This window comes from Colius striatus, chromosome 6, assembly GCF_028858725.1.
Source record: "Colius striatus isolate bColStr4 chromosome 6, bColStr4.1.hap1, whole genome shotgun sequence".
NCBI classification, from domain to species: Eukaryota; Metazoa; Chordata; class Aves; order Coliiformes; family Coliidae; genus Colius; species Colius striatus.
The window spans coordinates 2,315,763-2,343,439 of record NC_084764.1 but is presented as its reverse complement, the minus strand read 5'-3'; the positions used below and the strand labels follow the sequence as shown (position 1 = coordinate 2,343,439).

The following is a 27,677-nucleotide window of genomic DNA, read 5'->3' as shown; positions in this document are numbered from 1 at the left end:
GAAAAGAAGTGAAATGTTGTTGAAACAGAAGGTCTGTCCAAGTTCTTTTGTACTTTTGGTTGTGGAATAGGGTGCTGTAGGTCTCTCTTTTCCTCCAGCCTAAGAGTAGCTGCTGTTATCTCCCCTGGTTAGTGCATTGCTTAGGCTGCCAGGTTGTAGATATCCAGATATCTGGATGTAGATATCCTGTAAGTGCTGTGTGTTATCTCTCCTTAATCTTAAAGACCTAACAAGTCTTGACACCTTGGTGGGTACAGCCTTCCCCCAACACACCCCTCTGGTGTTTAGTTATCTAACATCCCCCCCCTTCTCCCTTCAGACTTTCCCTTTCAGGCAATGAGGAAGGTGGGGCATGGATAAGCCACTTGCTCCTTAGGGTTTGCAGAGGTACTTTGTGACTCACTGCCAGCCATTGCCTCTAATGCTGGAGTGCCTCCCATATCTGACTTGTATGCAGCTGGGAGCAGGATGGGATCATACTGGAGTGCTCGTGAGGTAGGAGCAAGGAAACGCTGACCATAACTCATTACAAGCCGAAGGTGACTTGAGGTGGGTCTGTGGTTGGGATTCGGGTGCCTAGAAGAGGACTTGGCAAGTGTCAGCCCAAATTCATGTGTGTATTGACTTGTTTATGTCAGGCTGACTGCCAGCTTTGCTGCTACTGCCTGCCCTGTGGAGGCACTTTGGGTGCCAGAGGGAAGTCCAGCTGCTGTGAGAGATCCACACAAAGGCTGGGAAGCAGCCTGAGCTTGCTGAGGATTTGGGAGGAATCTTATTTTTTCCAGCCTAACTCTTGATAAACATTTCATTTGCGTGCTTTCCACTCTCCTTTGACTTCTCCCATCAATATCCCACACAGGTGAATATTGCCTCTTTCTCTGCCTCTTCTTTTTCACTCTGCACAAACACGGGTTTATCCTCCAAAACAGTGCAAGGACTTGGTCTTCCAATTTTGCTGCATGGCTTGGAAAAATTGCAGCATCTGTTTAAGGGAAGGGGGCATGTTTTATTAAGCAGAAACCATCCCATATTCATGCAGGTAAGTACTTTGTTGTTATCCTGCAGAGTGAAGAATGCCCGTGCTGCTCACTCTCTGTAAAAATCATAAGAATGAGGAATCTGAGGAAGGCAGATCTGTGTGAGTATCACATCCTTTCCTTGCCTTGCCCAGCAGCTTGGTTCTGAGAGCAGGGAGTATAAGCAAGCATTCTTGTATCTGTGCATGAAGTGTCACCATGGTTTCAAATAGTGATGCATGTTTGAACTTGACCTGTTCTTAGAACAGACTGTTGGATAAACACTATCTTCCAGTTTACAGAGTGATACTATTAATGGAAATAGAGGTCTACTGTGCTGTCCCAGGAATTATTTTAAGTGCAGACAAGCTTCAGAGAGAGTTTTGCTGAAGAGTTTCAGCTGTTAATTCCTCAGTTGCAGGTTTTGATGTGCTGTGATGCTTCTCAACAGAAACGCCAGCACTGGTGTTGAGAGCTTTTGGGTTAACATGGGGACTTTGTTGTCAACTGCTTACAAATGCTTCAAAAGCTTAAAAACCTGCTTAAATACTAAAGCTAAAGCATTATAGAGATGTGGTTGTTAAGTGCTCACTGGAATGTATTTGAAATATTAGTAGTAATGAAGGAGATGATGGAGTAAGTAACTGGGTGGAAGTGGCATTGGAGAGGGAATCTCAGTGGTTACTCAAGTATGAGAAAGCAAACTGAAGGTGAAGATAAACATCTGCCTCAGAGAGAAGGAACAAGGCAGGAACACAGTGGAAAGGAAGGGAATATGTAGCTTGCCACATGGAGTAAGACCAAGTGTAACCATCAGGAGTATTACTGTAGATGTCACTATTCAGTCCTTGCTTTTCTACTGGTGAGGCTAGCACAGGAGTATTGCCTGTTCTTGCAAACAGCACATCTTCAAGCAATGAAAGGATGGTCTTTGTCTTTTTAACCTCACTTGAGCTGTGTCCTGGCACAAATGAGACTAGCCCAAGGGGATACTTCAATTGCCTTGACAGCAGCAAGATAACCACCTGCAGAGTTGATAACCTGACAGTTTGGCCTTAAGATTAGGGATGTTTATTTCTTCCTCAGTGTTTTATAGTGACTGGAGTGACAGTCTTTACATTCCTAAGCACCAAAGAACCTCCAGAAATCTATAGCTATTTATCTTAGCTCTTGATCTTTCATGAGCCTTTCTCCTGCATCTTCAGGTTGAGCAGAGGTTTGACTGGTTTGGCAGGTATGAAGCTCTGTCACTAGAGATTTGCTTCCAAAGCCACATGTGGAGGAAGGTCTTTGCTGGCAAGAGCCAAAAGCTTCAGTGCTCGGTGTTCAGGGTCTGAGAGAAGCAGCTTTGTCCACTCCCTATCCCAGCTGCCTTTACTGTACAACAGAGCAACCCATTTTATTTGCCCTCTGAGTAAGTTATCAGCAGAGAGCCAGTGCTCCTACACCTTACCCGAATGCTCTCTCACAGCACTTCATTTTGCCAGTGGATCCATCCCATGGCGTGTTTAAAAAGCATTAAATGAATTAGAAAAGCAGTATGAGAGTGTAGTGAGATAAAGCAATGGGAGAAGTCCCTCAAAGCAAGAGACCCAAAGGTTAAAACCCTCTGCCATGGAAGAGGGAAGCTCACTTCATAGTCTGTACCAAGTTCAGAGTGGTCTAGGCTGCAGTGTGTTTATGGGCAGTGAGACAGATGGGAGCTCTGAAAGCAAATTGGGGAACCTAAATCTCTGCATTTCATTTCACATGAATAGAGCTGCTTGAGTGTAGCAACAGTGATTGAAGAAGAAAGAGAAGATAACTAGTTAGGCTCATGTATCTGTGTTTCTGGAGACAGTTACTGTCCTAAAATTAGTCTTTGCTCAACAAATGACTTTTTTAGAGCAATATTTTTTGGTGAGGAGGCATTTGTTATGTAACTGTTACATTAACTCAAGTATTCATCAGCATTTGAAATGTATTGAGCTCAGAAGATGTTTTAGGAGGAGAATTGTATTCCCCACTAACAGTTACTGGTTTTAATCACTGTTTCTGCACAGCTGAAAGCTGTTGAGGGAGACAAAGATGAGGAGAGAGAGCTGAAAGGTGGCACAGAGAGAATGGAAACTGGAAAGAGCCATCTTTGCTGGAAGCTGATTAGACCAAGCTGTGGTTTTCAGAACACCACCTGTCAAAGATGAGTATGCTTTGCTTTCCTTCAGCTGTGGCACTGCAGAGCTGAAGTGTGTCCTCCTTGGTCAGAAGGACTACTGTCCTGAGTCCATAATGTCCATGGCTCCTTACATCTTACACATAACGTCATACTTGGGTTAGTGTTAATGATTTTTATTATAGGACAGCTGTGGCAATCATAGAATCATAGGATGGTGGGGGTTGGAAGGGACCTTTACAGATCATCTAGTGCAATCCCCCTGCAGAAGCAGGGTCACCTAGATCAGGTTGCATGGGAACATGTCCAGGCGGGTCTTGAAGACCCACAAGGAAGGAGCCTCCCCAATCATCCATGATCTCCTGACCTTTTCTCTTTGTGCTCAGCTGAAAGACTGGATTTGCCCAAGGTGTAGGGATAACAACAAGAATTTAGGCTACTATTGTGTGTTGAAATCTGATACAAACAAGGCTTCCTCATGGATCAGAAGAATTTGCTTCTCTAAGTCGTGAGGCAACGACCATCTCAGCAGTAGCTGTGATTCCCAAGACACTGCTGTTACCATTTCTAGGCAAGTTGGAGTTTGGTTGAATTTCCCTTGGCAAAACTCATGAGAATAATGATACCACACCAGTCCAAGGGTTCATCCAGACTGTCAGTATGTCCCCAGGAGTGATCCATAGCAAATGCTTTCAGCACTGAAGCATGCTTTCTTCGTCCCCTAAGAGATCTGTGGTTCAGGAGACCTGGAGCTCAGAGATCTGGCTCCTAAACCAAAAGCAGGGTTTGCATGTTATCACCACATCCAAACTGCTTGGCACTAGGAGGCCAGTTAAATGGTTGGACTTTGATATCTGTCAGCTCACTTTGCACTGGACAGGACTGATCGAAGACACACACACACAACAACCTGTACAAACTTTCTCTTACCTTTCCCACTGGCTGTAGCACAGATGTGCCAACAAAGAGGACAGGCAGGAGTGGCAGTACCAGCAGGCAGTTGCCTGGGCTGTTCAGTCCTACTGATGTGTTTGCTTTCAGGCTGAAATCACAGTGGATGCACTCACTGACTTTTGCCATGGCTGAGAGAAACCCTGGGATGTGCTCTTTGGAGAAGAAGCACTAGTGTCTTGTAAGGCACCTCCTGCTGCTGCTGGCTGCTCAGGCTGTGTGTGTATTAGTAGACTGAAGTCCTGAAAGCAGCATGGGACAAATGCTTGGCTCTAGGTGTCTGCACAAGGACAGGAGAGGCAGTCACACTGGCAGCAGCCAAGTTGCAGCAAGGCCTGTAAACAAGGATTTCCTCACTGGTTAAGAAACTGGAATAAACAGGTATAAAAGCAACTGTTAGTCACCAGAAGCTTCTCCCTGTGATGTCATATCCTGCAGTGGGGCTTGATCAAGATCAAGAGTTAATTGCATATCTGCTAAGGGACCTGTCAAAGCGGAGCCTTGGTCCTGAGCGATGTTTATAACAACAAAGTCGTAACTGTAGTTAATCATAGGAGTCAATAATGGATAATCTCAATGAATATGATGTGAATCAGCTTCATGGTTGCAGCTGGGAACAACCTCTGCTCCTTTCCATTTGATCTTCTATTTGGTTTTATCATGTTACCAAACTCTGCTCCCACTCTTCCTCACTTTATTACCACCCCTGGGGTCCCAACCAGTCCCATCCCATCCCATCCCTGAAGTCCAAACAAACCCCTAATTTCCCTCACATCATCCATTTTATGTTCTCTAGTCTAAGAGACTGTTTCAATGTCTTTCCCTTTCTCAAGGCTTTAATGGACTTGGCAGCAGCACCATGATGGAGTGTGTTTTACAGTGGAGAGATGAAAAGTCTGTGCTGTGCCTTCCTGGCACCATCAGCTGCCACTAAAAAGGCCAATGCTGTGTATAATCAAGGAGCTCAGTAATATGTTACTTGTTTAGGCTTCTTGGACAGGGTACCTGCTTACAGCTGTGGAAATAATTGCATCTCTATTGTGAGGAGTCAATGGGTTTGTAGGTAGCTACACAGGCATCTCCTGGCAGCTGTGCTGGCTTCTCTCTGTGTCTGTGTGCAAGAGGGGAAGGTGTTCTGGCAGTTGAAGGTCTCGTGTGCAGTGTTCTCCCATGACTCCCTCCAGCTTCTTGGTGCAAGCTTGGAGAAGATGAGTTTCTTCAGAACCTAACTTCCTCATCTCTAACACCGAGGGCATTAGGGACCTCACAGGGATGTTAAGAGAATGAACTGATTACTGGCTGAAGGTCTGATAAAGGAGTGAACAACCTTAGCTAAATATTACCCTCATCTCTATCCCAAAGGGAAAGGTAAAAGCAGTTGAGATGCTCTATTACCATACCAGCACAGATGATGTGCAAGCTGTTGCCCTTCATTGAACTGCTCTAGGTGAACCTGCTTTGGCAGGGGAGTTGGACTGGATGATCTCTAAAAGTCCCTTCCAACCCCCACCATTCTGTGCTTCTATGAACACAGATGATGTTTAAAGCCCTTTTGTGATGGTACTACATGTCCCTAGCAGGTTTCATGATCCTCTCGTTCAGAGGAGCCTTTTAGTTACCAAGTGGCTGAAATAGGTTTCAAAATGTTTTATGATGATTTTAAATGTCCAAACCTGTTTTCAAACAGGTTTGAAAAGGGTGGAGACAGCAGAAATGAACAAGGGAGAAGTTTGGGTGGAAAAGAGAGGTTGGAATGAGTAGGTGAGGACAGCAGCAGTGTAGAACCATGCTGTGCTTTGAGAGGATACAGTGACTCCTGACCTTTCAGCCTTCCTCTGCCACTTGGGGAGTTTAAAGGCAGTGGCAGGCTCTGCTCAGGACATGACTTTCTTATTTTCACTTGGAAGGTTCCAGCAGACCTGGCTGGATGCTTCTGAAAGAGCTGAGATACATTTCATGAAGTGCTGTGCCCATAAATAACACAGCAGCTGATTAGCATGGAATTTCTTTCAAACCTCTGCAAGCACCTTCAGCAGCTGTCAACAGACAGTGAGGAGGAAGCACATGCTTGGCTTTCTATCTTTATCCCTGTCTTTGGGCTGAGCTGTGTCACACCTTCGCATCCCTTGTGAAACCGAAGCTGAGTGTTGCCTTTCCCCATGCTTACAGTCTCCCACATCTTCTTAAAAGCTGTTGAGACTCTGCTGGTTTTTATCCTCCTTGATAGGGACCATGTTTTACTTTATAGCCCTCTTACTGTTGCACAATAATGTATTGAGTGGAAGACTAAAGTATATTGTTCTTGACACTGAAAGTAGCCACAAATTGAATATGAGCAGATCTATATTTGCCAGGACTATTGGTGGTTATGCAGGGCATGAAAAAAAGTTCATGAAGGATATAATCACAGAATGGTAGAGGCTGGAAGGGACCTTTAGAGCTCATCCAGCCCAGCCCTCCCTGCCAAAGCAGCTCCCACCTAGATCAGGTCACACAGCAACACATCCAGGTGGGTTTTGAAGCCCTCCAAGGGTTGGTACTGACATTTATTTACTGCTTGAGGGTTTTGCAGGAATTCCTTTGCTAAGGAGAAGAAGGTACAGCCTCTCATCTTTGGTATCTAAAGGAGAAAAACCCATTGCAATGCCTTTTTGTTCATTGATTCCCAAGAGATTTCCTTCCACGCTGTGAAAGAACCCGCAGCGTCAGTTCTAGTCCTGTCCTCCTTGCTCCAGTTTCAAGGCAGCAGTAGCTGCAGTTCATCCACTTATGCATTAAGCAATGTGACTGATATCTGTAATTAGTGATTCATTCCTTCCCATCCTCTCTGAGCACACATCTGGTTTGTTTTATGCACCTGTGCTCTCTTAGTGCTCTCTCAGACACACGGAGCCGAGCGCTGCTGAAGTGAGCTGTGGGCTACAAGCACAATGTGATAAGGCTTGTGGCACGTCCTAGTCCCTGTGGAGGTTGTTTCTGACAACTCAGAGCAGTGCCAAGGGAATTCTGGCACTTTGGAACCTCGGGGACCTTCATCAGCAATGGTCTCCAGAGAGGAGTTTCAGGAAACCTTTCCCCTGAACCAAGGATGGGAGAGGCCAGTGTGAAATGAAGAGGTTGGATTTAACCCAGCTGTGACAGTCTACATTCATGAAAAGACACGTGAGAGTGCCCATGGCTTCTCTCCTGGTCCCTTTGTTATGACTGTATCCTCAGCAGGAGCCAACAAAGCAGTGCTGCAGTAAAGGATGAAAGATCCACTCCCAAATGGTGCTGCTGCTTTGCTTTGCATTCAGCTCTTAAACAGGCAATCTCCTTTGAATGCCTGCCTGGGAAAGGTATTAACCTTTTCCCTATTTGTTCCCAGCCAATCTTGAGTAGCCTCTTGGAAAGACTTCCCTTTCAGTTCAAGAATGACAACTAGGCAGAAGGGTTCTTGGGTATAAACGTTCCTTGTAAGTCAGATCCATCTGTTCTTCCTGCTTTCATTCATTCTTACTCCCAGCAGCGTTGCAGGAGGCTGCTAGATCAGCCCTGGAGGACTCCAGCCAGAACATGAGCTCATTTATTTTCACTGTGAAAACAGGATTAGTTGTGGTGTTGGGATAAAAGACAGTCCAGAGGTCACACGTTTATCTGTGGCTTGTTTTGACGTGAGAGGAGCCGATGGTGACGGATAAAGCGTGGAGGCTTGGCTGACAAAAGCAAAATGCACGTTGGCAATGGATTCAAGTCACAGGGTTTATGTCAGGATGAGCCCTTGGTACAATGTAAGCTTTTAATCCAGGCTGAATGAGTGCTCTCCTTAAGAAATAAACCAAAATAATCCATCTGGCATCTTTAGCTGTGTGTTATGCCCTGGAGGGCAGAGCGACATGGTGACTGGCATTTACAGACCTTGGGCTGAACTGTCAGAAGACCTACTTACATTGTGGTGTAGACTCTTGCTTCCAGTGCAATTGTCCCAGTTAGTTCACCAGCATCAATGCCTTTACCTTCATGTTAGCTGCTGAAATCTATCCTCTGAGGGAATTAAGGCACTTACTGCATCCCACTCTTGCTTTCCTTAGGCATAGCTCTTCCATCCTCACCATAAGACACCAACATGTACAGAATCCACAGTGAATTCCTCTGGGTTATCAGTTCCAGCTCCTTCCTGCAAGTGAGACTGCAGGATATTTTCCACCTCACTCACCACACCTGCAATTAGTTGCTGGTTTTCAGGTACATCCAACCCCGTGACACTGCTTTCCAGTCAGCTCCCCTTTTCCTCACTATCATATTGAGCTGGAGCTTTGTGGTAGCTTCTCATTCCATACCAGAATCATAGAATCACAGAGTGGTGGGGGTTGGAAGGGACCTTTAGAGCTCATCCAGCCCAATCCCATGCTAAAGCAGCTCCCACCTAGATCAGGTCACACAGGAACGTGCCCAAGTGGGTTTGGCAACCTCCAGAGCAGGAGCCTCCACACCCTCCCTGGGCAGCCTGGGCCAGGGCTCCCTCACCTCAACAGTCTAATGGCTTTTCCTTATGTTTCAGGATCTCAAGGGCCTTTCCATGAGCTGATCTCATGTGTAGCAATGCTGTCAAATACAGGGTTTGATGCCTAATGCCATCTATCCCTCTGTTAGCACATGCAAATCTTGCAGGAACAGCTAGAAGTGCCCCAAATGCCACTTAGACGTGATAAACCATCCTCTGTTGCTTCCCAGAGCAGTCGGGGTGGATGGGAGAAGCTGGAGCACAGCCTCTCTGAAGCACATCGTGTTGCTTTTGTGCACTGTTTCCTTGTGATGATTGCATTGAGAAGGATACACACGGGCTCACTTGGACTTGTGTTTGGCGAGGAAAGGTGGCAAACAAACGAGCTTACAGCCTTGCTTTTGGTTTGGAGTTGTTCTGGGGACAGGGCTCAGATATCCAGGAATCAATCTCATGGGCTGGTGTAGAATACAAGGATATCCTCTCACTTCCTTCCCTGACAGTCAAGGCTGGGTGAGGGAACCTGGTTATTTGGTTTCCAGGCAGTATAATGGATGTAACAGGATGATCCTGTTTATTGCCTTCTGGCATAAACATGAGCATCATGTGGCATCAATCCCAGCTGACACCTTGCAGGTTCGTTGGGCTGGTCCTGTTCTCCTGAAGCCAAGATCAAGTTTGCCTTGTCTGTCACTCTTTGATACGTATCTGGGTAACTCTGGAATGAGTTAGCTGGAAAATGAATAAAGCCTCTCTTGCTAGAGCTGACCATCTTAGAGCTGGAGCTTTGTTACTTCCCTTTGGCCATGCAGAGCCACAGATGATTGTCCTCTCTGTATCAACCTCTTAGATGTCATAGAACTGACTGTTGTCCTGCTCTTTGATAGTCTTTGGTATTGCTGAATTAGCAAAGTCAATTCTTCCAGCTCCTTCTCCTAGGCCAGGCTAAGTCAATCCTCTACACATGTTCCATTTCAGTAGCTGGTACCAGTTAAAGCCTTTTATGGTGGAAGAAAACTGCAACGTCGAAAACACTGAGCATCCTCTTGCTCCTGTCCAGGGCTGAGGGTGTGTGCAGAGAGATCCCAGTGCCAAATCTCATCAGCTGCACTTCTGTTTAACACTCTGTTTGTGATCTGGCCCCAAATTTATCTGAAGCTGTGTTACATATCTGAAGTTATCAGACAAGTCCTGCAACATTGTAGCTCTGGGGCATAATTTGTTATTGTTCATGCAGTGGCCTGGCTGTTAATTGCTTCTTTCCAGATTCAAAGGTGCTTGTCTCTATCTGCATTCTTGTCTTGGGCTGTGTTGAGACTGAGGCTGTGAACTGAGCTGCTGTTACGTGGGGATAATCAGGTTATGGCACTTTGCTTTTGCTCTTCTTAAGGGTGAACAGCCTTGCTGAAAGCTGGACTAACTTCCCCAGTTGGCTCTAGGTCTATTGTGCTCAGTTAGGATGAATTGAAGAGAGATACCACCACTATAACCTAGATACAAGATACCAACAAATTGGGGTTTGCATGTATTCTCCATTTTAAAACTGCAGTAACAAGCCTAAAAACATCCAGACACTTCTCCCAAGCATTATAGGCATCTGCATTTGTGCTATTGAAGTGATTTCCCCCCTGCTATGGGCAACAAGGGGGCAGCTATCAGATGCATGCTGCAAAACTGGCAGATGTTTCTTGTCCAGACAGCACCAGGAGACTTGAAAGAGGAAACAGCACAAAACCTGATGGCACCAGTTGATTTAAGCATCACCTCTCCATTGCCACATGGGTTATACCACAAGTTTTAAAGCAAGTGTGGAGTGAGAACCAGGAGATAGGCAGAAGAGTAACATAATTAGTGGTAGGGCAGCCTCTTCTCGTGGGCCCATGTGGAAATACTCATTGCTGTGGGTATTTTGCTTTTAATCATGGGATGTCAAAGCAAATTACAAAAGAGAAAAGGATCCACAGATGCAGAAATCCAGATAGAGAAGGGAGATAAGTTTAAATGGAAGCAATTGCCCAGAGTGACTTAGCAGCTTGGAATAGAGCTGGGACTGGAGCCAACACGTTATGAGAGGTTTTTCAGCAGGTAGCAGCTTGGAACAGAGCTGGGACTGGAGCCAAGATGTCCTGAGAGGTTTTTCAGCAGGTAGCAGCTTGGAACAGAGCTGGGACTGGAGCCAAGATGTCCTGAGAGGTTTTTCAGCAGGTTACCCACTTGGTCATGCTTCCTCTCTGTGTGTCCCATGGTACCAAACTGCCTGTTGTTACACCCAAATGTGACCTGTTGCTGTGATTAGAGAACAAGTTCTTAGAGCTGCAGACATTAGAGGCAACTATAGTTTCCCAGCAGACAGAAGAAAGGCCCTAAAAATAAGTCTAAGTGTCTAAAAATAGGTGCAAGTAGTGTACAGGACTGAAGGGCAGCAGATTTGCTCCAGGTGAAATGGTGAATGACAGTGCAGAGGGAGTGAGTCCCACCACTCTTCACTGTATTGTCAGGGTCTCAGTTTATTACCACAGGTTCATGAGACATCAGTCCTTACACACAGTTAGGAGCAGATGCTGAGGTCTACTCCCAGCTAAAAACCCCCCATCATCTTCCTAGCAGGATCAGAGAGGATCCTAACCACCAAATACTCTGCATACATCATACATCACCTGACATACAATTACCCAACCTACCTCTCACCTGAAAACTCTGACAATCCCTAAGAGACAGCTCATCAACACCCTCTGGCAGCACTTGGCATGGTTGTCCTCACCCAGCTGAGACACTTCTTGCCTCAGCTTTGGGAAACCACCCCAAAGCAGCCCCCATGCATGATGAAAACAGAATCCCATGCTTGTAGCAAACTCTGTAACCTTGTGTTGCGTTAAAACCTGTCTCAGAAATTACAAGTTCCTTCAGTATCAAGGCTCAGAGTTGAAATCAAGTCAGATTGGGTGGTCTTATGTGATATGTTGATGGTGAAGGGGTGTGATGACATGAGACACTGGGCTTACAGCTACGTGGGTGCAGCAAACAGGAGGGGAAAGGTCATTCATACCCACATTCTCTTTAGCTCTTCTGTTCCCCCCTCAAGAGCAAAGGACAAAGTGAGACTCTTGTCTGGATGCCCAAAGAGTTAGAGAAGTATTTTTGCCTTTAAAAAGCTTGTCTTAAAATGTAAACCTTTCTCTTGTCCATCATGGAAGTCTGTAGATTTGCAACAAACATCCCAAGAATGGGGTCTGGTAAGGAAAAATGGCTCAGCATACTGTTTTTCCTGAACAGTTGTCTTTATTGCAGTAGTCTCTTTGAATGTGCAGTAAGGACCAGAGCTCCCACCTGCAGGAGATAACCATTAGTAGTGGGTGCTGTTGAATAAGAGCCTGTAAGAGAAGTAGTAGAAACAAGACCTCCTTTTTGCTGGTTGGTTTCTATGCAGCACTATGAGGCTGTGCTCTGAGATCTAGTCACTTCTTAGTTGCAATCTGTCTTTCCACAATGCAGTCAGTCAAACAGATTGCTATGTCAGCCTGTCCTTGCCCACTGCTGCTTCTGGGACTGTCCGGACCAAAACTGTCAAGAACTCTAAAGATCCAGTGTGGAATGAAACGTTTCACTTCATGATCCAAAGCCAAGTAAAGGTAAGCCACAGAGTGCATTTGTCATTTTTCATTTGGGAGCAGGGAATCAATAAGGTATCATCATAATAGATAAGTGTGAGGGACTCCAAGGCTATGGGGAAGGGGGTATGGAGTAGCATTCAGCAGAGGGAATACATTTGGTTTTCTGCCACATAAAAGACAGCCAAGGTATTTCCCAGGGATTCATAGAAAGTTCTCTCTGTACTTCACTGCTTCTGTTTGGTTTCTTTTCTTTCCATTTGAGATCACTCCAAGAGTAAAGGTGAGACGTTCAGAGGGAGTGGAATGGCATAAAAGATAGGGATGAGCTGAGTAGTGGAAGCCTCACAGTGCTGTGCTTCTCTACTGTTTCCTTGGAATGACCTGCCTTTAAAAAAAACACACCATGAAACAAACACTTAAAGCTTGCAAAAGACCAGCTGAGCTTTTACCATGATGATAAAGAGCTTAAGAAGATATGCAAGTCCCTTCAAAAGGCAGCATCAACATCAGAGCCTAGCAGCCCATAAAAATCAGTGGTGGGCCAAGTAAACCAAGCTCCCTTCACAGCTGGGGCAACCAAGCTCTGCTTCACAACTCCCACCCTTCATTTTCCAGTGCTGGTGGAGGCATGATTTCAATGAGGCCTGAAGGTTTATTGGGGAGGAGAAAGGAGAGGGACAAACATTACAGCATGGGAACAACCACCCACTGATCTGCAGCCCTTGGCACTGCAACAGCTGCTGCTTACAATGGTTCATGGCTGGCAGGTCCTTCAAACCTGCAATACCACATGTAACAGCTCTAAAATGACTTGGCTGCAGGAACCTGCTTCAACTAGTTCTTCACAGAGTGGTGTTTGGGATGCCCTTACCTTTGCTTTGCAGCAGGGGACAAGACACGTGGCGTTAGCCCCAGTGATTTGCAGCGTGTGGCAGTGGTTGCTGTGGCTTCAGTGTGGGCTACACAGAATGTATCCTGGGGTTTTAGGGAAAGGAAATAGCTCTGGTGTGCCTGTCATTGCAGCTTGCCACACAGCATCCCAGGGGGGCAGCAATAAAGTCCTGATCACTAGAGGTTTTGCTGTAATTCAGGGAGAAGCGGTAACCTAAATGGAATTAGAAGTCAAACGTGGTTTTAAATGTGAGAGCTAAATATTCAATGATTCTCCTGGCATTTGCCACTTAAATTACCCTTAAATTACCCCCTACTCTGCAGGGGAAAATCAGCAACAAACCCAACTATGTTAGGTTCAGAATACCTATCTTCAGCTGTGTGTGGATGGAAAGACTGTGCATGCTCTATCGCTTCTCCTCCATCCTTTCCCTGTCTTAAGATGCTGAGAGCATCACCTTGTGCCTCCATAAGGTATGCAGCTGCTCCTAATCCTGTACCTCTGTTCACAGAATATTCTTGAGCTGAAAGTCTATGATGAAAATGAGATCACCAAAGATGACCTTCTCTTCACCGTCCTCTTTGATGTTGCTAAAATCCAGCTTGGAGAAACTGTTCCCTTGACTTTTCAGCTAAATCCAAAGGTGAGGAATAAAAGTGGCTGGTCTGCAGGGAGGAAATCCATTTGTGGTGTTATTTCCTAAAGAACTTATTGTGGAGCAATTGCAGAGGTGTTTCTTCTTTATTGGCTTGCACTTCATGTATCCTGTAATATACCTTCCAAATCTTGTTCAGCCATCAAGATTTACCTCTCTATCTTGGACATCATCCTGAAAGACTTTAGTGGAAACCTCTTAGCTGGGTTTTTCTGGCACCACAGTTCCCTTTTTACCCCCACCCAGTCTCTTCTTTATTGACTCTGTTGCTCAAATAGGTTTTGTTGGAGTTAAAAGGCTTCAGCGTGGCTGCACAAAGAGTCTCTGTGAGAATTGCTTTTGCTGGGCTCAGTGCTTGTGAGTTTGGGCATGCTCTGGCACAGATGTTGGAATATTCACTTAAAAGCTGATACCTTGCCCTGTAATTGTTGTGCAGACAGCTGAGGTAACACAAAGTCCATGCTGAGGTGCTAAAACCCATAGCTGGGTAATTCCTACATACATCTTGTTACTTCAGAGTGCCCAAGTGTGTACATGATGACTTCAGCAGAGCATCTGGATGTCCAATTTAGATGCTTTTATAGATTTGCTGTTACACTGGCTTTTCTTAGAGGGTGTGTAGTGGTTCCATGGTATTCAGCTCTCTGCTGGTATTGGCAGGCAGTGTACATGACCTTGTCTGGTGCCTGGTCAATCCATTGTCTGCATTGGAGCATTCCTTTCAATCAGAAGGATTGGGAATGTCCTCTGCTATCCCTCAGTATCAGTTTTCTGGTAGTGTTACCCAGAAAAAGCAAGACTTTAGATGTTTTTTAGCTATTATATATCATTCTATTAGCATTTTAGCTATTGCAGGTTCAGGACTGAGGATTGTCTATGTGACCATTCTGCTTTGCCCCATCACCAAGGGAACAAGGGCATTCAGCCTGGGGACTCATAGTTAAGAAAGGAAGGAGAATACTTGGCAAAATCAAGCCCAATTGCTCTCACTCATCTGAGCATACCCTAGGGCTGGAGGGAAACTGGGTTTTAAGAGCTGTTTCAGCAGCCAGAACACTCACTGACAACCACAGCGAGTGAGAAGGGAAATGAACTCACATGTTTATAATGAATGATTATTTTTTACAGACACAAGAGATGCTGGAGGTTGAGTTTGCATCACAGAGCATGTGAGTAAAAGAACTGTCCTTTGCAGAAGCAAGCAGCCAAACACACAGAGTCACAGGGTTGGATGCTAACATTTAGTGTAATATGGTTTAAGATGTTTAGCAGCTGCATCTTGGCTAAAACACTGCGTTCCTTATCTATGAAGAATCATCCTGGTTGCTAATTTATCCCCTTATTTAGTGGAAGATGGAGAAGGATAATGAGATCTGGAGCTACTGTGCTTAGTCCTATACTGTTGTCTACCCATTATCATGAAAAACCAAAGGAGAAACATTTAATCTCTCTTCCAAAGTTCATATCCAGTGACATATTTGAGACCTTTAGGGAAAGTGCCACTCCTTGGTGTTCCTTTAAGGATATATTTAGGTCAGATTTGTTCTGATTGCATTTGTGTTTTCTCCTCTTTTTCAGCCCAGTCCCTCCTGAAAAGCTTGTCACTAATGGTGTATTAGTGGTAATTTGAAACTGCTTCTTTGGATGCTGGTGTTGGGAGTAGTGAATGTGGCAGGTGCCCCAACACCTCGGTGCAGGCAGGGCTGAAGGGGAGGGAGATGGAGGGTGGGGTGGGGGGGGGGGGGTCAGACATTGGCAGCCATCCTGTTGTGGGAGAATGTATTAGGAAAGAGTGAATAGAGTCACTGGGGTTACACAGACCTGTTTGACACCAGCAGCTGATAGCAAGCTGCTTGATGAAGCCTGAAGTGGTCTTTTGTTGATTCACTGCATCATTCCCTGTGGGGGCTTCTCATGGGACCCCCTTAGAGCCATCTCATTCCCCCACCTCCATAGGTTGATAAAGAAGTTGCCTTCTTGACTGCCTCTAACTGTTTAGAGGAGGCAGCACTTGACTGTCCAACCTCACCAAAGCAGAGCTGCAAGGAAGCCTTGTGATTTGGCTGAGCCATCCTCAGCACACTTCCCTCCCCTCCCCTGTTCTTTGCCCTCCCCCATGGATGGGTCACAGCATTTTTCTTTCAGCTGAAACCTGGCACATCAGAGTGCCAAGGTCTTTGTCTTATTAGCCTAAACCCCCCAGTTTTCCAGCCCCTAGGGACCCAGTTGACCAGACACAGGTAGCAGTGATGTGACTCAACTCTGGCATATGTTGTATACTTCATTTTTCTTCCTGTTCATCCCTACTACAGTCTCGTGAGATCTCCTGCTTGGAAGTGCTGGTGGACAGTAGAGGAATGAAGAAAGAACCTTCAGGTTAGGCTTTCCACTGGAAACAAGATGTCTTGTTTCACAGTCAACTGACTTTTTCTCTTGGTCATTTTACAAAGCCAGCAGTTCCAGCGTGCCTGTGCTAAATGCCCACAGAAACTGCTCTTTGAAATCAGAGTCAATAGTTGGAGTGATAATGAATCTTATTAGTGCTGTAAAATAGAAGAAGGGGTTGATTTTTTTTCCTTCCTGTAATGTTCCCTGATTGGATAAATGGAATCTGGAACCTTCTAAGCAGTGTTGAGTGTTTGGGGTATAAAAATGACACCTACTGAATGACAATTGAATGTTCTAATTCTGAGCTGATAGTCATGAACTTCTCTGTATACCTTTCATCTCTCCTTTGTAGAAAAAGACTTCTTGTTTTCAGTGAAGGGATCCTATGAAGAGAGCCAGACCTTGTCACTGGCTTCTGCCCAACAACCTGTGAAGCCCTTGCACTTCCATTACATCAAGTACAACCTGCCAGAGCTGCACCTGGCTCTAGCAGAGAAGCAGCCTCACATCTGCTCTGTAAGTGATCCTTAACTTGAGCAAGCACAGTAAAGTCACAGTTTTCCATCCTTGACTGAGGCAAAGAGAAAGAACTTGTGCTTTTAATGCAACCCCATCTTTCATGACGTCCAGCTCTGGAAGAGCACTGTACCCTAAACCACCTAAATGTCAGATGTCAGCTTGGAAGCTGCAGGGTGATGGCCCCATTGAAAAGACAACCAAATGGTGACAGTTCTTTTTCTGGTGCACACATTCAATGTTTTACTAGATTAGAGTTTCTTTTCCAGAGTACCTCAGGTGAAGAGAAAAAAGACTGCCATGCATCCCTTACCATCCCTCTGGATTCACTTCCCCTCAAGGAGAAAGTAGCAGTGGCCAAGGTGATACCAGCGTTGCAGACTCAACGTGAAGCTATGAACCCAAGATGTTAGATCCCTGGGAAGTAAGGGGTTAGGTGCATGACTGCTAGTTCCCTTTCCTTCTCTACAGAGAGAGGGTGATGGACCTGCTCATTTTCTGATGAACCAAAACCCAACAGCCAAATGTTTGACAGAGGGATTTCTGTGAGCAGCTGGGGGTTAATGCAAAGCAGAGCAAATGCAAAGGACGAGGCAAGACAGGGTATGCTGGTAGAGCTGGTGCTGGTTGCTTTACTAGACACTGCTTTTTGTATCTTTACTGTAAACCTACTGAAAGAAAGTGCAGTGCACTTGCAGAAGTTTCAAACAGTGGATGGATATTCTGGTTGTTGTGGCTGTAACATGGCTCTTGGAGAAGAGCTTCAAACCTGCTTGGAAGGGAAACAAGGGACATAGAATCATCCCCCTGTGCTTATAGTGTGGTTTGTCTCTTTGGTTTTTGTCTTTTTCCTAGGATGAAACACTTGATTTACATATTAAGTCAAAAGACTGGTAAGAAATTCCATCTCTGGGCTGCTCAGCTTTTTGCCACCTCAGCTTTCTCTGCAGCTAAGGGAGAAAGCACTTAGTCACTGATTGTATTTACCCCTATTTACCCTGTGTTAGTCCCCCATGTCCAGGAGGTGAACATTAGCTGTGCTGGGTGAAATTTGCTGTTATTCTACCATGCATGAGTTCAGTTTGGCTGGGGAGAACAATCTTTTCTGCCTGCAAAAACACATGGAGCTGTGAGTTTAGTAAAAGCCACGTTTCCACCAATCTGTCCTTGCTTCTAAAGAATCCAGAGTATTCATATTTGTGATACTTGGAGTTCTTCAGGACTGAATTAACCCCCTGGTCATAGTACCTGCATGTGGAGTGCAGTGTTTGCATTAGACACCTTTTGAACAACGAGCAATGTTTCTGGGTGGCTTTTTTCCCTGTGACATTCTGCAGCTTCTGAACTTTCTCAGCTTTTTTCTCTACCTTGTGGGGCTGCAGTAGCAGCTTTTTGAAGCCTAGGAGTAGCATCTGTGGCTTGTGAGCATGGGTTCAACCTTTAACTGCAAGTGATTGTGTATTCTATTTAACTGGGGGCGTTTTTTGAGGTCAAGGAAGCTGGATGTTCGCCTGGAGTTTGATCTGTGTAAAGAGGAGCAAAGTTACCTGCAGAAACGGAGGAAGTTTGTGGCTTCTGCTCTGAAAAAAGCACTTCATTTAGAACAAGACCTTCAAGACCATGAGGTATGGGGGAGTAAAACAGAGACCAGCCTGTGCTGTGTAACAGCTTGTAGCCATTCACACCTAAGCTGTTCCTTAGCTAACCCTCGGATATCCAGTGCTCCGTGTAAAGCAACAAGAAGTGTTTAGATGAAACAATATGTGAGCATGGGTAGTATCCAACCCACTTGCTCCATGTGTTTGCTCAGAAACCAACATGCCATAAGTCAGATTTTTTTCCCTGCCTTGTTTCTTTTTCATCTGGACATTATAGCCCTGGACAATCCTCCTCTCTTAGCTGAGCATTTTAAGTCCCCAGTGGTCTCCCTGCTCACAAACAGTTGCCTGGGAATGTGTGTGGGGAATGTCATTTGGTTCCTCTTCTCCCTTTGAGTTTCTTGGGGGAATTTGTCTTTCTGGAAGACAATTGAGGTTTCCATGCAATGAGTCTCTGTGGTTCATCCCTGCAATTATGTAGTCTAGGTACTTTAGAGGCAATGTGATCTCCTCCTTACACTTGACTTTAAAAGAGAGGATGAGTTCTGCTTGCTCTCAAAATAGAGCTCTCATGAGATGATGTTCCACACAGGGAAATGCAGTTCAAGATCGAAATGTCAGCTTTTGACCTCTAATGTTAGCATGTAGCAACTTAGAAGCAAAGTAGATTGATTTTGATTAAGAAAGGGTCAAAATTAGCTAAGCAGATTCCCCTCCCCCTTATTATTTTTCTCTGCAAAAAAGCATCTTTGTGTCTTTTGGGGAAATGGTGCAATGATGGGATGTCTTGTGGGAGTGAGATGCTGCAAGTCACGCAGCTCTCATCCCGTGTGCTGGGACACCAAGTTGTTGCTTCTCACTTGGGTGTTGCTGTTGAACAGGTACCAGTTGTAGCTGTCATGACAACAGGAGGTGGCACCCGAGCACTGACAGCTCTGTTAGGCAACCTGCTGGGTCTTCAGAAGCTGGATCTCTTAGATGCTATCTCATACATCACTGGCTCGTCTGGCTCAACGTGGTAAGGAGAGCCTGAATAAAGGTGTCATTCATTCCCCTCTGTAGCTTGCTGTGGGTGAGATTTAGGCTCTTGGCTCTGGTAAGGGAAGGTGTGTTACTTCACTCTCAAGCTCTTTTATTGCTGTGTTAGGAACACATTCCCTGAGCCAGTGGATGGTCTGGGCACTGCTTATGGCAAAGACCCTTTTCCTTGTCCCTTTGTTCATCTGTGGGATGTTTCCTAGTGAGTGGCCCTGGGACAAACCACAGCCTTGTGCATAAACCTACCCAGCACAGAGGGGCTCTTGACAAGTCCTCAGGTTTCACTGGTGATATGGGAGGGGGTTGCTCTAAATCAAAACCTTGCTCTCCTCATGGGCTGAATGATCTTTTGAGGTCCCTCCCAACCCTTAAGCTTCTGTGATTCAACTAAGACCAAAAGGTGTGTTTTTCATGAACCTCAGCTAGTTCATTTGATGTGGTCCTTAAAGGTGAACAAGGGAAAGCGTATGACAGCATCCTTTCTTTTCCCCAGGACTTTGTCCCATCTGTATCAGAGCTCTGACTGGTCCAGCAAAGATCTGTCCAAGCCCATTGGGGAAATCCGCAGACACATGACCAAGTGCAAGCTAAGCTGCTTTTCCCTGGAGAGCTTCAAGTACTATGACAAGGAGCTAAAACTACGGAAGCAAGAGGGATACCAGATCTCTAGTGTTGATTTTTGGGGGCTCCTGCTGGAAAAAGCATTAAGTGATGGGGTAGTGTGTCTATGTTTTCCTCTAACAACTGCTAAATAGTGTTGTGTGGTACCTGGAGCTCCAGGGATAGATGTTAGCCTGAGGACATGGCAGTATTATCCAGCAGATCATTTCTGCTGCCTGACAAGGAGGATTTTTCCATGTATCTATCAACATGTAATGAACAGTCCAAGGGGTATTCTTTAGGGCAGGAAAACCTATGTCTCCTTCTACCAGTATAATAAGGCTAATAAGCTACCTAGTAGACCAACAGCAGAGACCTGCTCTTGGTTTCTTTTGCTCTGTTCCTCCCTGTGAGAACTTCAATAAACCACATCAAGTGAATGCTTCTGCTGGAAAGAATGAGACACCCTTGTACCACAACGTGTCCTACATCTCACTTGTAATGAAACCAGCTTCTGTGCACGTGGAAATGTTTAGGTCACTCCTTGGTTAAAAGAAGTATCTGAACACCAAATGAGTGGAGGGAACAAGAAAACGAAGATGGAAATGGGTATTTGCTTTGTTGCTGTCTCGCAAGCCTGTGCACCATGCCAAGAAGGTATCTTTGTTTTACTTTTGCTCTGTTTCTGGTCAATTCACAGAAAAACAACCACAAACTCTCAGATGAGAGGCAGGCATTGAGTCGTGGTCAGAATCCCTTACCTATCTACATGATCCTCAACATCAAAAAGGACTACAGCCTGTCAGAGTTCAAAGGTAATGGGAAAGCTGAACTGGCTATGGACTCGGTGTCCAAATTATCTGCATTATCACTTACTGCATGTCCTGCAACCCCTTGCACTGTGGAACTGTAGCATTCACAAATAGTTCCTTTTCCTCCTTAACTTCCTCTTCCATTTCTAGACTTTGTGCCAAGGCTCTAGGCTCTGGGTTCAACCCATCTCGTGTGGGGCAGGAGGAGAAAGCTGGGGGAGATGCTTAAGGAGAGAGAAGCTACCCACGAGTCAAAGCCTCAGCTCCACATGTGGGATGTCTTAGCCTGACCCATCTTGGGATAAACTTGTGTCATATCTGGAGAGGCTTGTTGGGAAGCTGTGAGTGAACAAGCTTGGGAAATGTCAGTGGCTGAAACCAGTTGAATGATGAGTGACTTTGAGGAAGACTAGGCTACGATCACCCTGCTGATGGGGTTTCTCCTGCAGCAGCTCCCTTGTCGTTTCAGAGGAGAGGATTGAGGTTTACAAGTCCCTTTTGTGCCTCTGCAGAATGGGTGGAGTTCACCCCTTATGAAGTTGGGTTCTTGAAGTATGGAGCCTTCATCCGGGCAGAGGATTTTGGCAGCCAGTTCTTCATGGGGCGCCTGGTGAGGAAGCTGCCCGAGTCCCGCATCTGCTTCATGAAAGGTGAGATGTGCTCCCCTGTGACCACTCAAACTGCATCAGAATGGGCTTCATTTGTTGTGTAACACATGGCCTGAGCTCAACCTCAGCACCAGAATTAGGCTGGTGACCCCACAGCCATAGGTCCATCTTTAGAGAGGCTGAAGAGCTAAAGCAATGTTGCCATCTAGTGATAGAGCACGTAATGCCCTCTTGGCTTGCCACTAAATGTACTGTCAGCTATAGCATGAGAGTGTAAAGATAACAGCAAGGTGTCATTTGCAGGGAGAGAAAAGGCCTTTTGTAAAGAGCAGTGGCTAGAGCTGGAAAGACTGGCTGAACTTATTGCTGTGTTCAACTCTGTCAGCCTAGCTGGAGATACTGTCTCTCCTCATAGCTCCTACCTCAGCAGCTAGAGGTAGAATGGGCATTCAGTGCAAGTGGTTAGGGAAGCATTGCTGTGTAATTATGACTAAGTTCTGGGGGGCAACAGTGTTTGGGAGACATTAAAATGCATGACTAGCATGTAACTCCTTGGGCTCAGGGAGTTGGAAGAGTTATGGAGTGAGAAGGCACCAAGTGAAGATAGGAAAAGCAAGAGGAGTTGCCTTCTCCAGGGAGGCCTGGGCAGAAGCTTCTATCTCATTTCTTAACTAGGTATTTGTACTGTTTCTCAAGTGAGTCCCATTCTTCTGGGACCTTCCTGTGAAGCAGAAGAGCCTTAGCTTCTTGTCCAGCTCCCTAAACAAGCCAGGTTTACAAAGGAATCCTATTTCTGTTCCTGCTTTATGGAATGCATCATTATCAAATGATTGCATCCTTTGCTATGCAAAGCTGTCACAAGTAAGAGATATTAAAGGCAAAGCTCAGCCTTCTCCCCCAGAGTTCCTCCTGGGGCCTGTGTCAGAGCTCCAGGGGAAGAAATCCTTTACAATACTCAAGAGGCTTCTAGAGATTTCTGCACTGGGGAGATATTTTTAGATGTTCTTTTAAAGTGCAGAGGCAAAAACCAGAAGAAAGGCTATGGGAATGAGGAGAGTAGAGAGAGAGAGAGGAGCCTCACTCAAAGGAACTTGATGGCATGAGAAATCTTACAAGAGACAGTGAAGATGTCTTGGTTTAGGGGACTCCTCTGTGGACAATCCCAAATTGGACTCTAACCACTTCAACCTTGGTTGTCCAGGAGCAGCTTCTTAACCTTTAGCTGAGTAGATGGTTGTATGTGACATGCTTTGTTGACCAAACCCTTGTTTTATGGGAAATGGTTTTACTCTCTGATGGAAGTTGCTTACAGGGCAGAAAATCTTGCTTTGCATCAGCAATAGCTGTGTGTGACAATGAACTGCAGTGGCTGAAGGCCTGGCACAATGTTTATTGTCCTCTTTGAGGACAGAACATGACTTGCCACAAAAGAAATCCACACAGTTGTTGGCGAGAGTTTGGAAACCTTGAGGCTTTCTGATACCTCTTGTAAAACTGAAAGATTTGGGGTTTATGGGGATATTTTCCACTACAATGTTTCCAAAGCAGTTTCCCTGTTCTCTACCATTGCACAGGCCTGTGGAGCAATGTCTTCTCCTACAACCTCCTGGATGCCTGGCATTCATCAGACCCTACAGTAAGGCGCTCACTGAGGTGTACCCAACACAGGACTGTTGACATTGGTTGGTTGCCTTTCTGTTTCTGCTTATCTGCATCTGAATATAAGATCCATTGAAGGGTGAAAACTTTGTAGAAGGCTTCTGAAATCTCCAAACTGAAGCCAGTGCTGCACTGCTCTTTATTTTTCCCCCCCTTTAAGGTGTCACGTTGCCAGTGATATCTAGTTAGATTTCCTCTGTGAATCCATTCACAGCAGCGTTGTTTTCAGTAGTCTGCCTTGGACTGTATTGATGCAAGTGATGATTTGCCCCCAGATACAAAACCATGCAAGTTGTTGAACAGATTGCCTTTGCCAAGGGCCTTTCAGTGAACCCTTCTTCCAGCTTTAGGAAGTTTGTTGCCCCTCTGATGTTGCTTTTCATGTAACGTGCTCTGCTGAAGTTGAACTTTGTTCCTACTTTGACGTTGATTCGAGTGTCTGTTGCCATAGATCTTCTTTCCTAGAGCTAATGTTAGATGCCTTTTGGTATTATCTTCTTTCCTAGAACTAATGTTAGATGCCTTTTGGTATTGATCTTCTCTCCTAGAGCTAATGTTAGATGCCTTTTGGTATTATCTTCTTTCCTAGAACTAATGTTAGATGCCTTTTGGTATTGATCTTCTCTCCTAGAGCTAATGTTAGATGCCTTTTGGTATTATCTTCTTTCCTAGAGCTAATGTTAGATGCCTTTTGGTATTGATCTTCTCTCCTAGAGCTAATGTTAGATGCCTTTTGGTATTATCTTCTTTCCTAGAGCTAATGTTAGATGCCTTTTGGTATTGATCTTCTCTCCTAGAGCTAATGTTAGATGCCTTTTGGTATTATCTTCTTTCCTAGAACTAATGTTAGATGCCTTTTGGTATTGATCTTCTTTCCTAGAGCTAATGTTAGATGCCTTTTGGTATTGAACTTCTTTCCTAGAGCTAATGTTAGATGTCTTTTGGTACTGATCTTCTTTCCTAGAGCTAATGTTAGATGCCTTTTGGTATTGAACTTCTTTCCTAGAGCTAATGTTAGATGCCTTTTGGTATTATCTTCTTTCCTAGAGCTAATGTTAGATGTCTTTTGGTATTGAACTTCTTTCCTAGAGCTAATGTTAGATGCCTTTTGGTATTGATCTTCTCTCCTAGAGCTAATGTTAGATGCCTTTTGGTATTGAACTTCTTTCCTAGAGCTAATGTTAGATGCCTTTTGGTATTATCTTCTTTCCTAGAGCTAATGTTAGATGCCTTTTGGTATTGAACTTCTTTCCTAGAGCTAATGTTAGATGCCTTTTGGTATTATCTTCTTTCCTAGAGCTAATGTTAGATGCCTTTTGGTATTGAACTTCTCTCCTAGAGCTAATGTTAGATGCCTTTTGGTACTGAACTTCTTTCCTAGAGCTAATGTTAGATGCCTTTTGGTATTATCTTCTTTCCTAGAGCTAATGTTAGATGTCTTTTGGTATTGATCTTCTTTCCTAGAGCTAATGTTAGATGCCTTTTGGTATTATCTTCTTTCCTAGAGCTAATATGAGATGCCTTTTGGTATTTTAAGTATTGTACTGTGTCAAAACAACAGCTTGTTCATCTCTTCTACTCTTCAGAAGGAGATGAGTCTTCCCCATCAGTAAGAAGCCATGAGTTGGACACTTACCTGGTCAGCCCTGAGTGTGGCATCATGGGCATCATCCGGCAGATCCTGACCGAGCGGGTGCTGATTTCCAAGTTCTACAACTTCCTGAAGGGATTTCAGGTGCACAATGAATACCTCCAGAGCAAAAACTTCTGTATCTGGAAAGGTAAACATTCCTGAGTAGTGGTTTTTATCTGCTTTGATGGTTGGTGTTTCCATCAGTGAAGTGAAAGCAGAGAATGAGGAGGCTTTATTATCAGCTTTGGGAAGGAGGGTTTCAAGATAACTAGTCAAATGTCATCAAGAGCAGCATGAGAACTGAAGGAGCTCTGTCTTTTTAGCTTGTCTTTTCACCTTGTTTCTTTCCTGTGTCAAGGCTAAGCCTTGGTAGTGTGGCAGTGTCCTGGAAAGCAAAAGTAATGGGGAGACACGAGGCGTTTTTCGCCTCCCTCATTAGCCACGCAGCAGATATATGGCTCCTTCATTATTCCTTCAGTGAACCACTCATCATAACCAATATTTGGCTTTAGATACCGTGCTAGAGAACTTCCCCAACCAGCTGACAGAAGCAGCAGAGTTCATGTATGTGGCAGACACAGCAGGATACATTGATATCAGCTACCCACCTCTCATGAGGCCAGAGAGGAAAGTGGATGTTGTCCTGCACTTAAACTATTCCTCTGGATCACAGACATTGGTGAGGTGACCACCGTGTTTTCTTTGATAATGATTGCTGTCTTTTAACCCTTTTAGTCCTAACAGAGCCAGAAGAATTTATGTAGAAGAACCTGATTCTGGGAGAAAAGAATTCTTGGGGTACAGCTGCAATTGTGGTGGTCTAGGTCTCTTCATGTGGCTGCTCTACCATGGCAAAACTCCTAAGGGCAGCAGAAGTAGTATCAGTTCTGTCAATGTTTTGTTTTAATCAACCCTCTGATAGGTAAATGCTGTCTCCCAGGCCTGTGTGTGTCTGGGGTCTTGGGATGGCTATCACAGCTACACTCCTTACGGAGGGTTTCTCTGGGACTGGTACCACCACCCATGAACTCGTTTCATTTGGCTTGTGAGACCCATCAAAGATACCCACATGCAGTTGAATTAGGAGTAATTAGTCCAGTTATCCTTAGAACAGTAACTGGATTTTTTGTTGTTGTTCCAAACTGTGGAGAAGAGTTGCCTTTTGATGCCAGACCTGCTCTTACAAATAGCAGCTAAGAGCCTGGGCTAGGATCCCTGTTACTAGTTATGGATGAGGCAGATGTTGTAGACTACTGAACTTTTCATACACACCAACCAGGTTTGGGAACAAACAACTCTATTTTTCAATTACACACCTATAAGATGAAGCTGACACTTCAGTCAAGAGCACCTTTGCCCTCAGATGCTTGCATCCCTTCTCACGACCATCTTAAGGCACCTCAGACAGTTTTGGAGGCTGTTCAATATTTCATACCGAGCCAACAAAGTGTTTTGTACCTTGGTAAATCCAGATTTTAACAATGCATCATTTCAGGTTCCTCTCTGTTCTGCTCATTCCAGGATTTTCTCCAGCAAGGGGCATGTTTCTGTGTTTAAAGTGGCTAGGCCACCCTTGCCTGCAGCCCTGAACGTGTTTCTCCTGCAGATAAAGGCTGAGGAGGAGGAGGAGGCTGGACAGCAATCAGGAGTGCAAACTGGAGGCTGGGTCTTGAACTGTTTTTCTGTTAATAACTAGAACTTAATGTGAAAGAACCAAAGACCAAGAGAAACAGTGACAGAAAACCCTGCTCCTGGCTCTTTGTGAAGAGCCTTTGATGGATGCATCAGGCATTAGGCACAAGTTCTGACCTTTTTCTTTCTGTCTGAACACAGCCTTTGGAAGAAGCCTCCAAGTACTTCCTAAAGCAGGGAATCCCATTTCCCCAAATCCACCTGAGTGAAGAGGAAAAGAAGAATCTAAAGGAGTGCTACATCTTTGAAGACAGAGAGGTCCCAGAGGCACCCACAGTAGTGTTTTTCCCACTGGTGAATGACACCTTTAGGAAATACAAAGAGCCTGGTAAGCTGTGGGAGATAAATGGCTCTCCCATCACCTGGCCACCCTTTACCTGTGTCAGGATGGTCTAGTGTGGTTCTCTCCCTTCCTTTCCTCATCAAGGGGTGTGAGGGGCCACATCTATCCCCATCAAGGTCCTTTCCTCATTTGCCAGGTGTGGAGCGCAGCCCAGCTGAGATGGCACAGGGCAACGTGGATGTTTCCAGCATCTTTTCACCCTACTGCTTAAATAGCTTTACCTACAAAGAAGAGGAGTTCAACAAGCTGGTAGAACTGACCAGCTACAACATTCAGAACAACAAACATCTGATCCTTCAGGCTTTGAATTCAGCCATAGAGCAGAAACGACAGCGTAGGAAGTAAATGCCACCCCCAGTTTCAGCGAGGTACCTGGCTCATTGCTTTGAGGCTCCTGCAGAGGAATCAAGACCTGCTTATCATCACCATGATGGACTTGGGAAAGTATTAAGACTTGTCTCAGCCCTGTGGTTCCACTCCATCATGTGGTGACCCTGATATAAACTGATGAAACAAAGGCAATGATCAGTCTCTGGCTTTATTTATGCTGTTACATTTCAGCACGGAGGGACTTTCTTTCTTCATGTACAAGGTGTAGATGCAGTAAACCAAAGCTTAGGATATCTGGGGCTTATTGACAGGATTTTGGAATGCAGGAATGTGGGATGGATTCTTTCCAAATTGCCTGTGCTAGTCTTCTACTGTATGTGAAGTGAAAGGAGCTGCAGGTATTCAATTTATCCCAAACCTAATGCAGCAGGAAAACACATCATAAACGTGGGGAATTTGCAAGGAAAAAGAGAAAACTATAGTTCCCTGCAGTGTCAGCATGAAATTTAGTTAGAAAGACCATTTCTAACCCCAAAAGATACAGCAAACTGGAGATTCCACACAGAAAACACACGTTTTCTATACTTGGGGGGTTTCCAAGTGTTCTTACACCAGCAAGAACCAGTTTAGGTTTGGGAAATCCCTTTGAAGTGATCCATTTCAAACCCTGTTGTGAGTCAGGATCAGCTCCTCTGGTGCC

General features: G+C 45.0%; 1 protein-coding gene across 1 annotated transcript; it reads left to right on the top strand.

Moving 5' to 3' along the window:
• Positions 1 to 468: 468 nt before the first annotated feature.
• LOC104553653 (cytosolic phospholipase A2 epsilon) lies at positions 469 to 26,992 on the top strand. Its single transcript, XM_061998205.1, has 20 exons — positions 469 to 495; positions 1,066 to 1,138; positions 12,095 to 12,231; positions 13,617 to 13,748; positions 14,889 to 14,929; positions 15,339 to 15,381; positions 16,073 to 16,136; positions 16,501 to 16,664; positions 16,934 to 17,026; positions 17,520 to 17,557; positions 18,154 to 18,289; positions 19,144 to 19,280; positions 19,794 to 20,016; positions 20,601 to 20,715; positions 21,225 to 21,362; positions 22,895 to 23,002; positions 24,566 to 24,760; positions 25,125 to 25,291; positions 26,446 to 26,632; positions 26,784 to 26,992. Exons 1-20 carry the CDS (start codon positions 469 to 471, stop codon positions 26,990 to 26,992), a joined length of 2,427 nt encoding a protein of 808 aa, XP_061854189.1.
• Positions 26,993 to 27,677: the final 685 nt, after the last annotated feature.

Coding starts and splice junctions, on each gene's coding strand:
- LOC104553653 (XM_061998205.1), top strand. CDS start 469: ATGGGATCATACTGGAGTGCTCGTGAG. Junction 17,558..18,153: donor CATATTAAGTCAAAAGACTG/GTAAGAAATTCC, acceptor GCGTTTTTTGAG/GTCAAGGAAGCTGGATGTTC. Junction 24,761..25,124: donor AAACTTCTGTATCTGGAAAG/GTAAACATTCCT, acceptor ATTTGGCTTTAG/ATACCGTGCTAGAGAACTTC.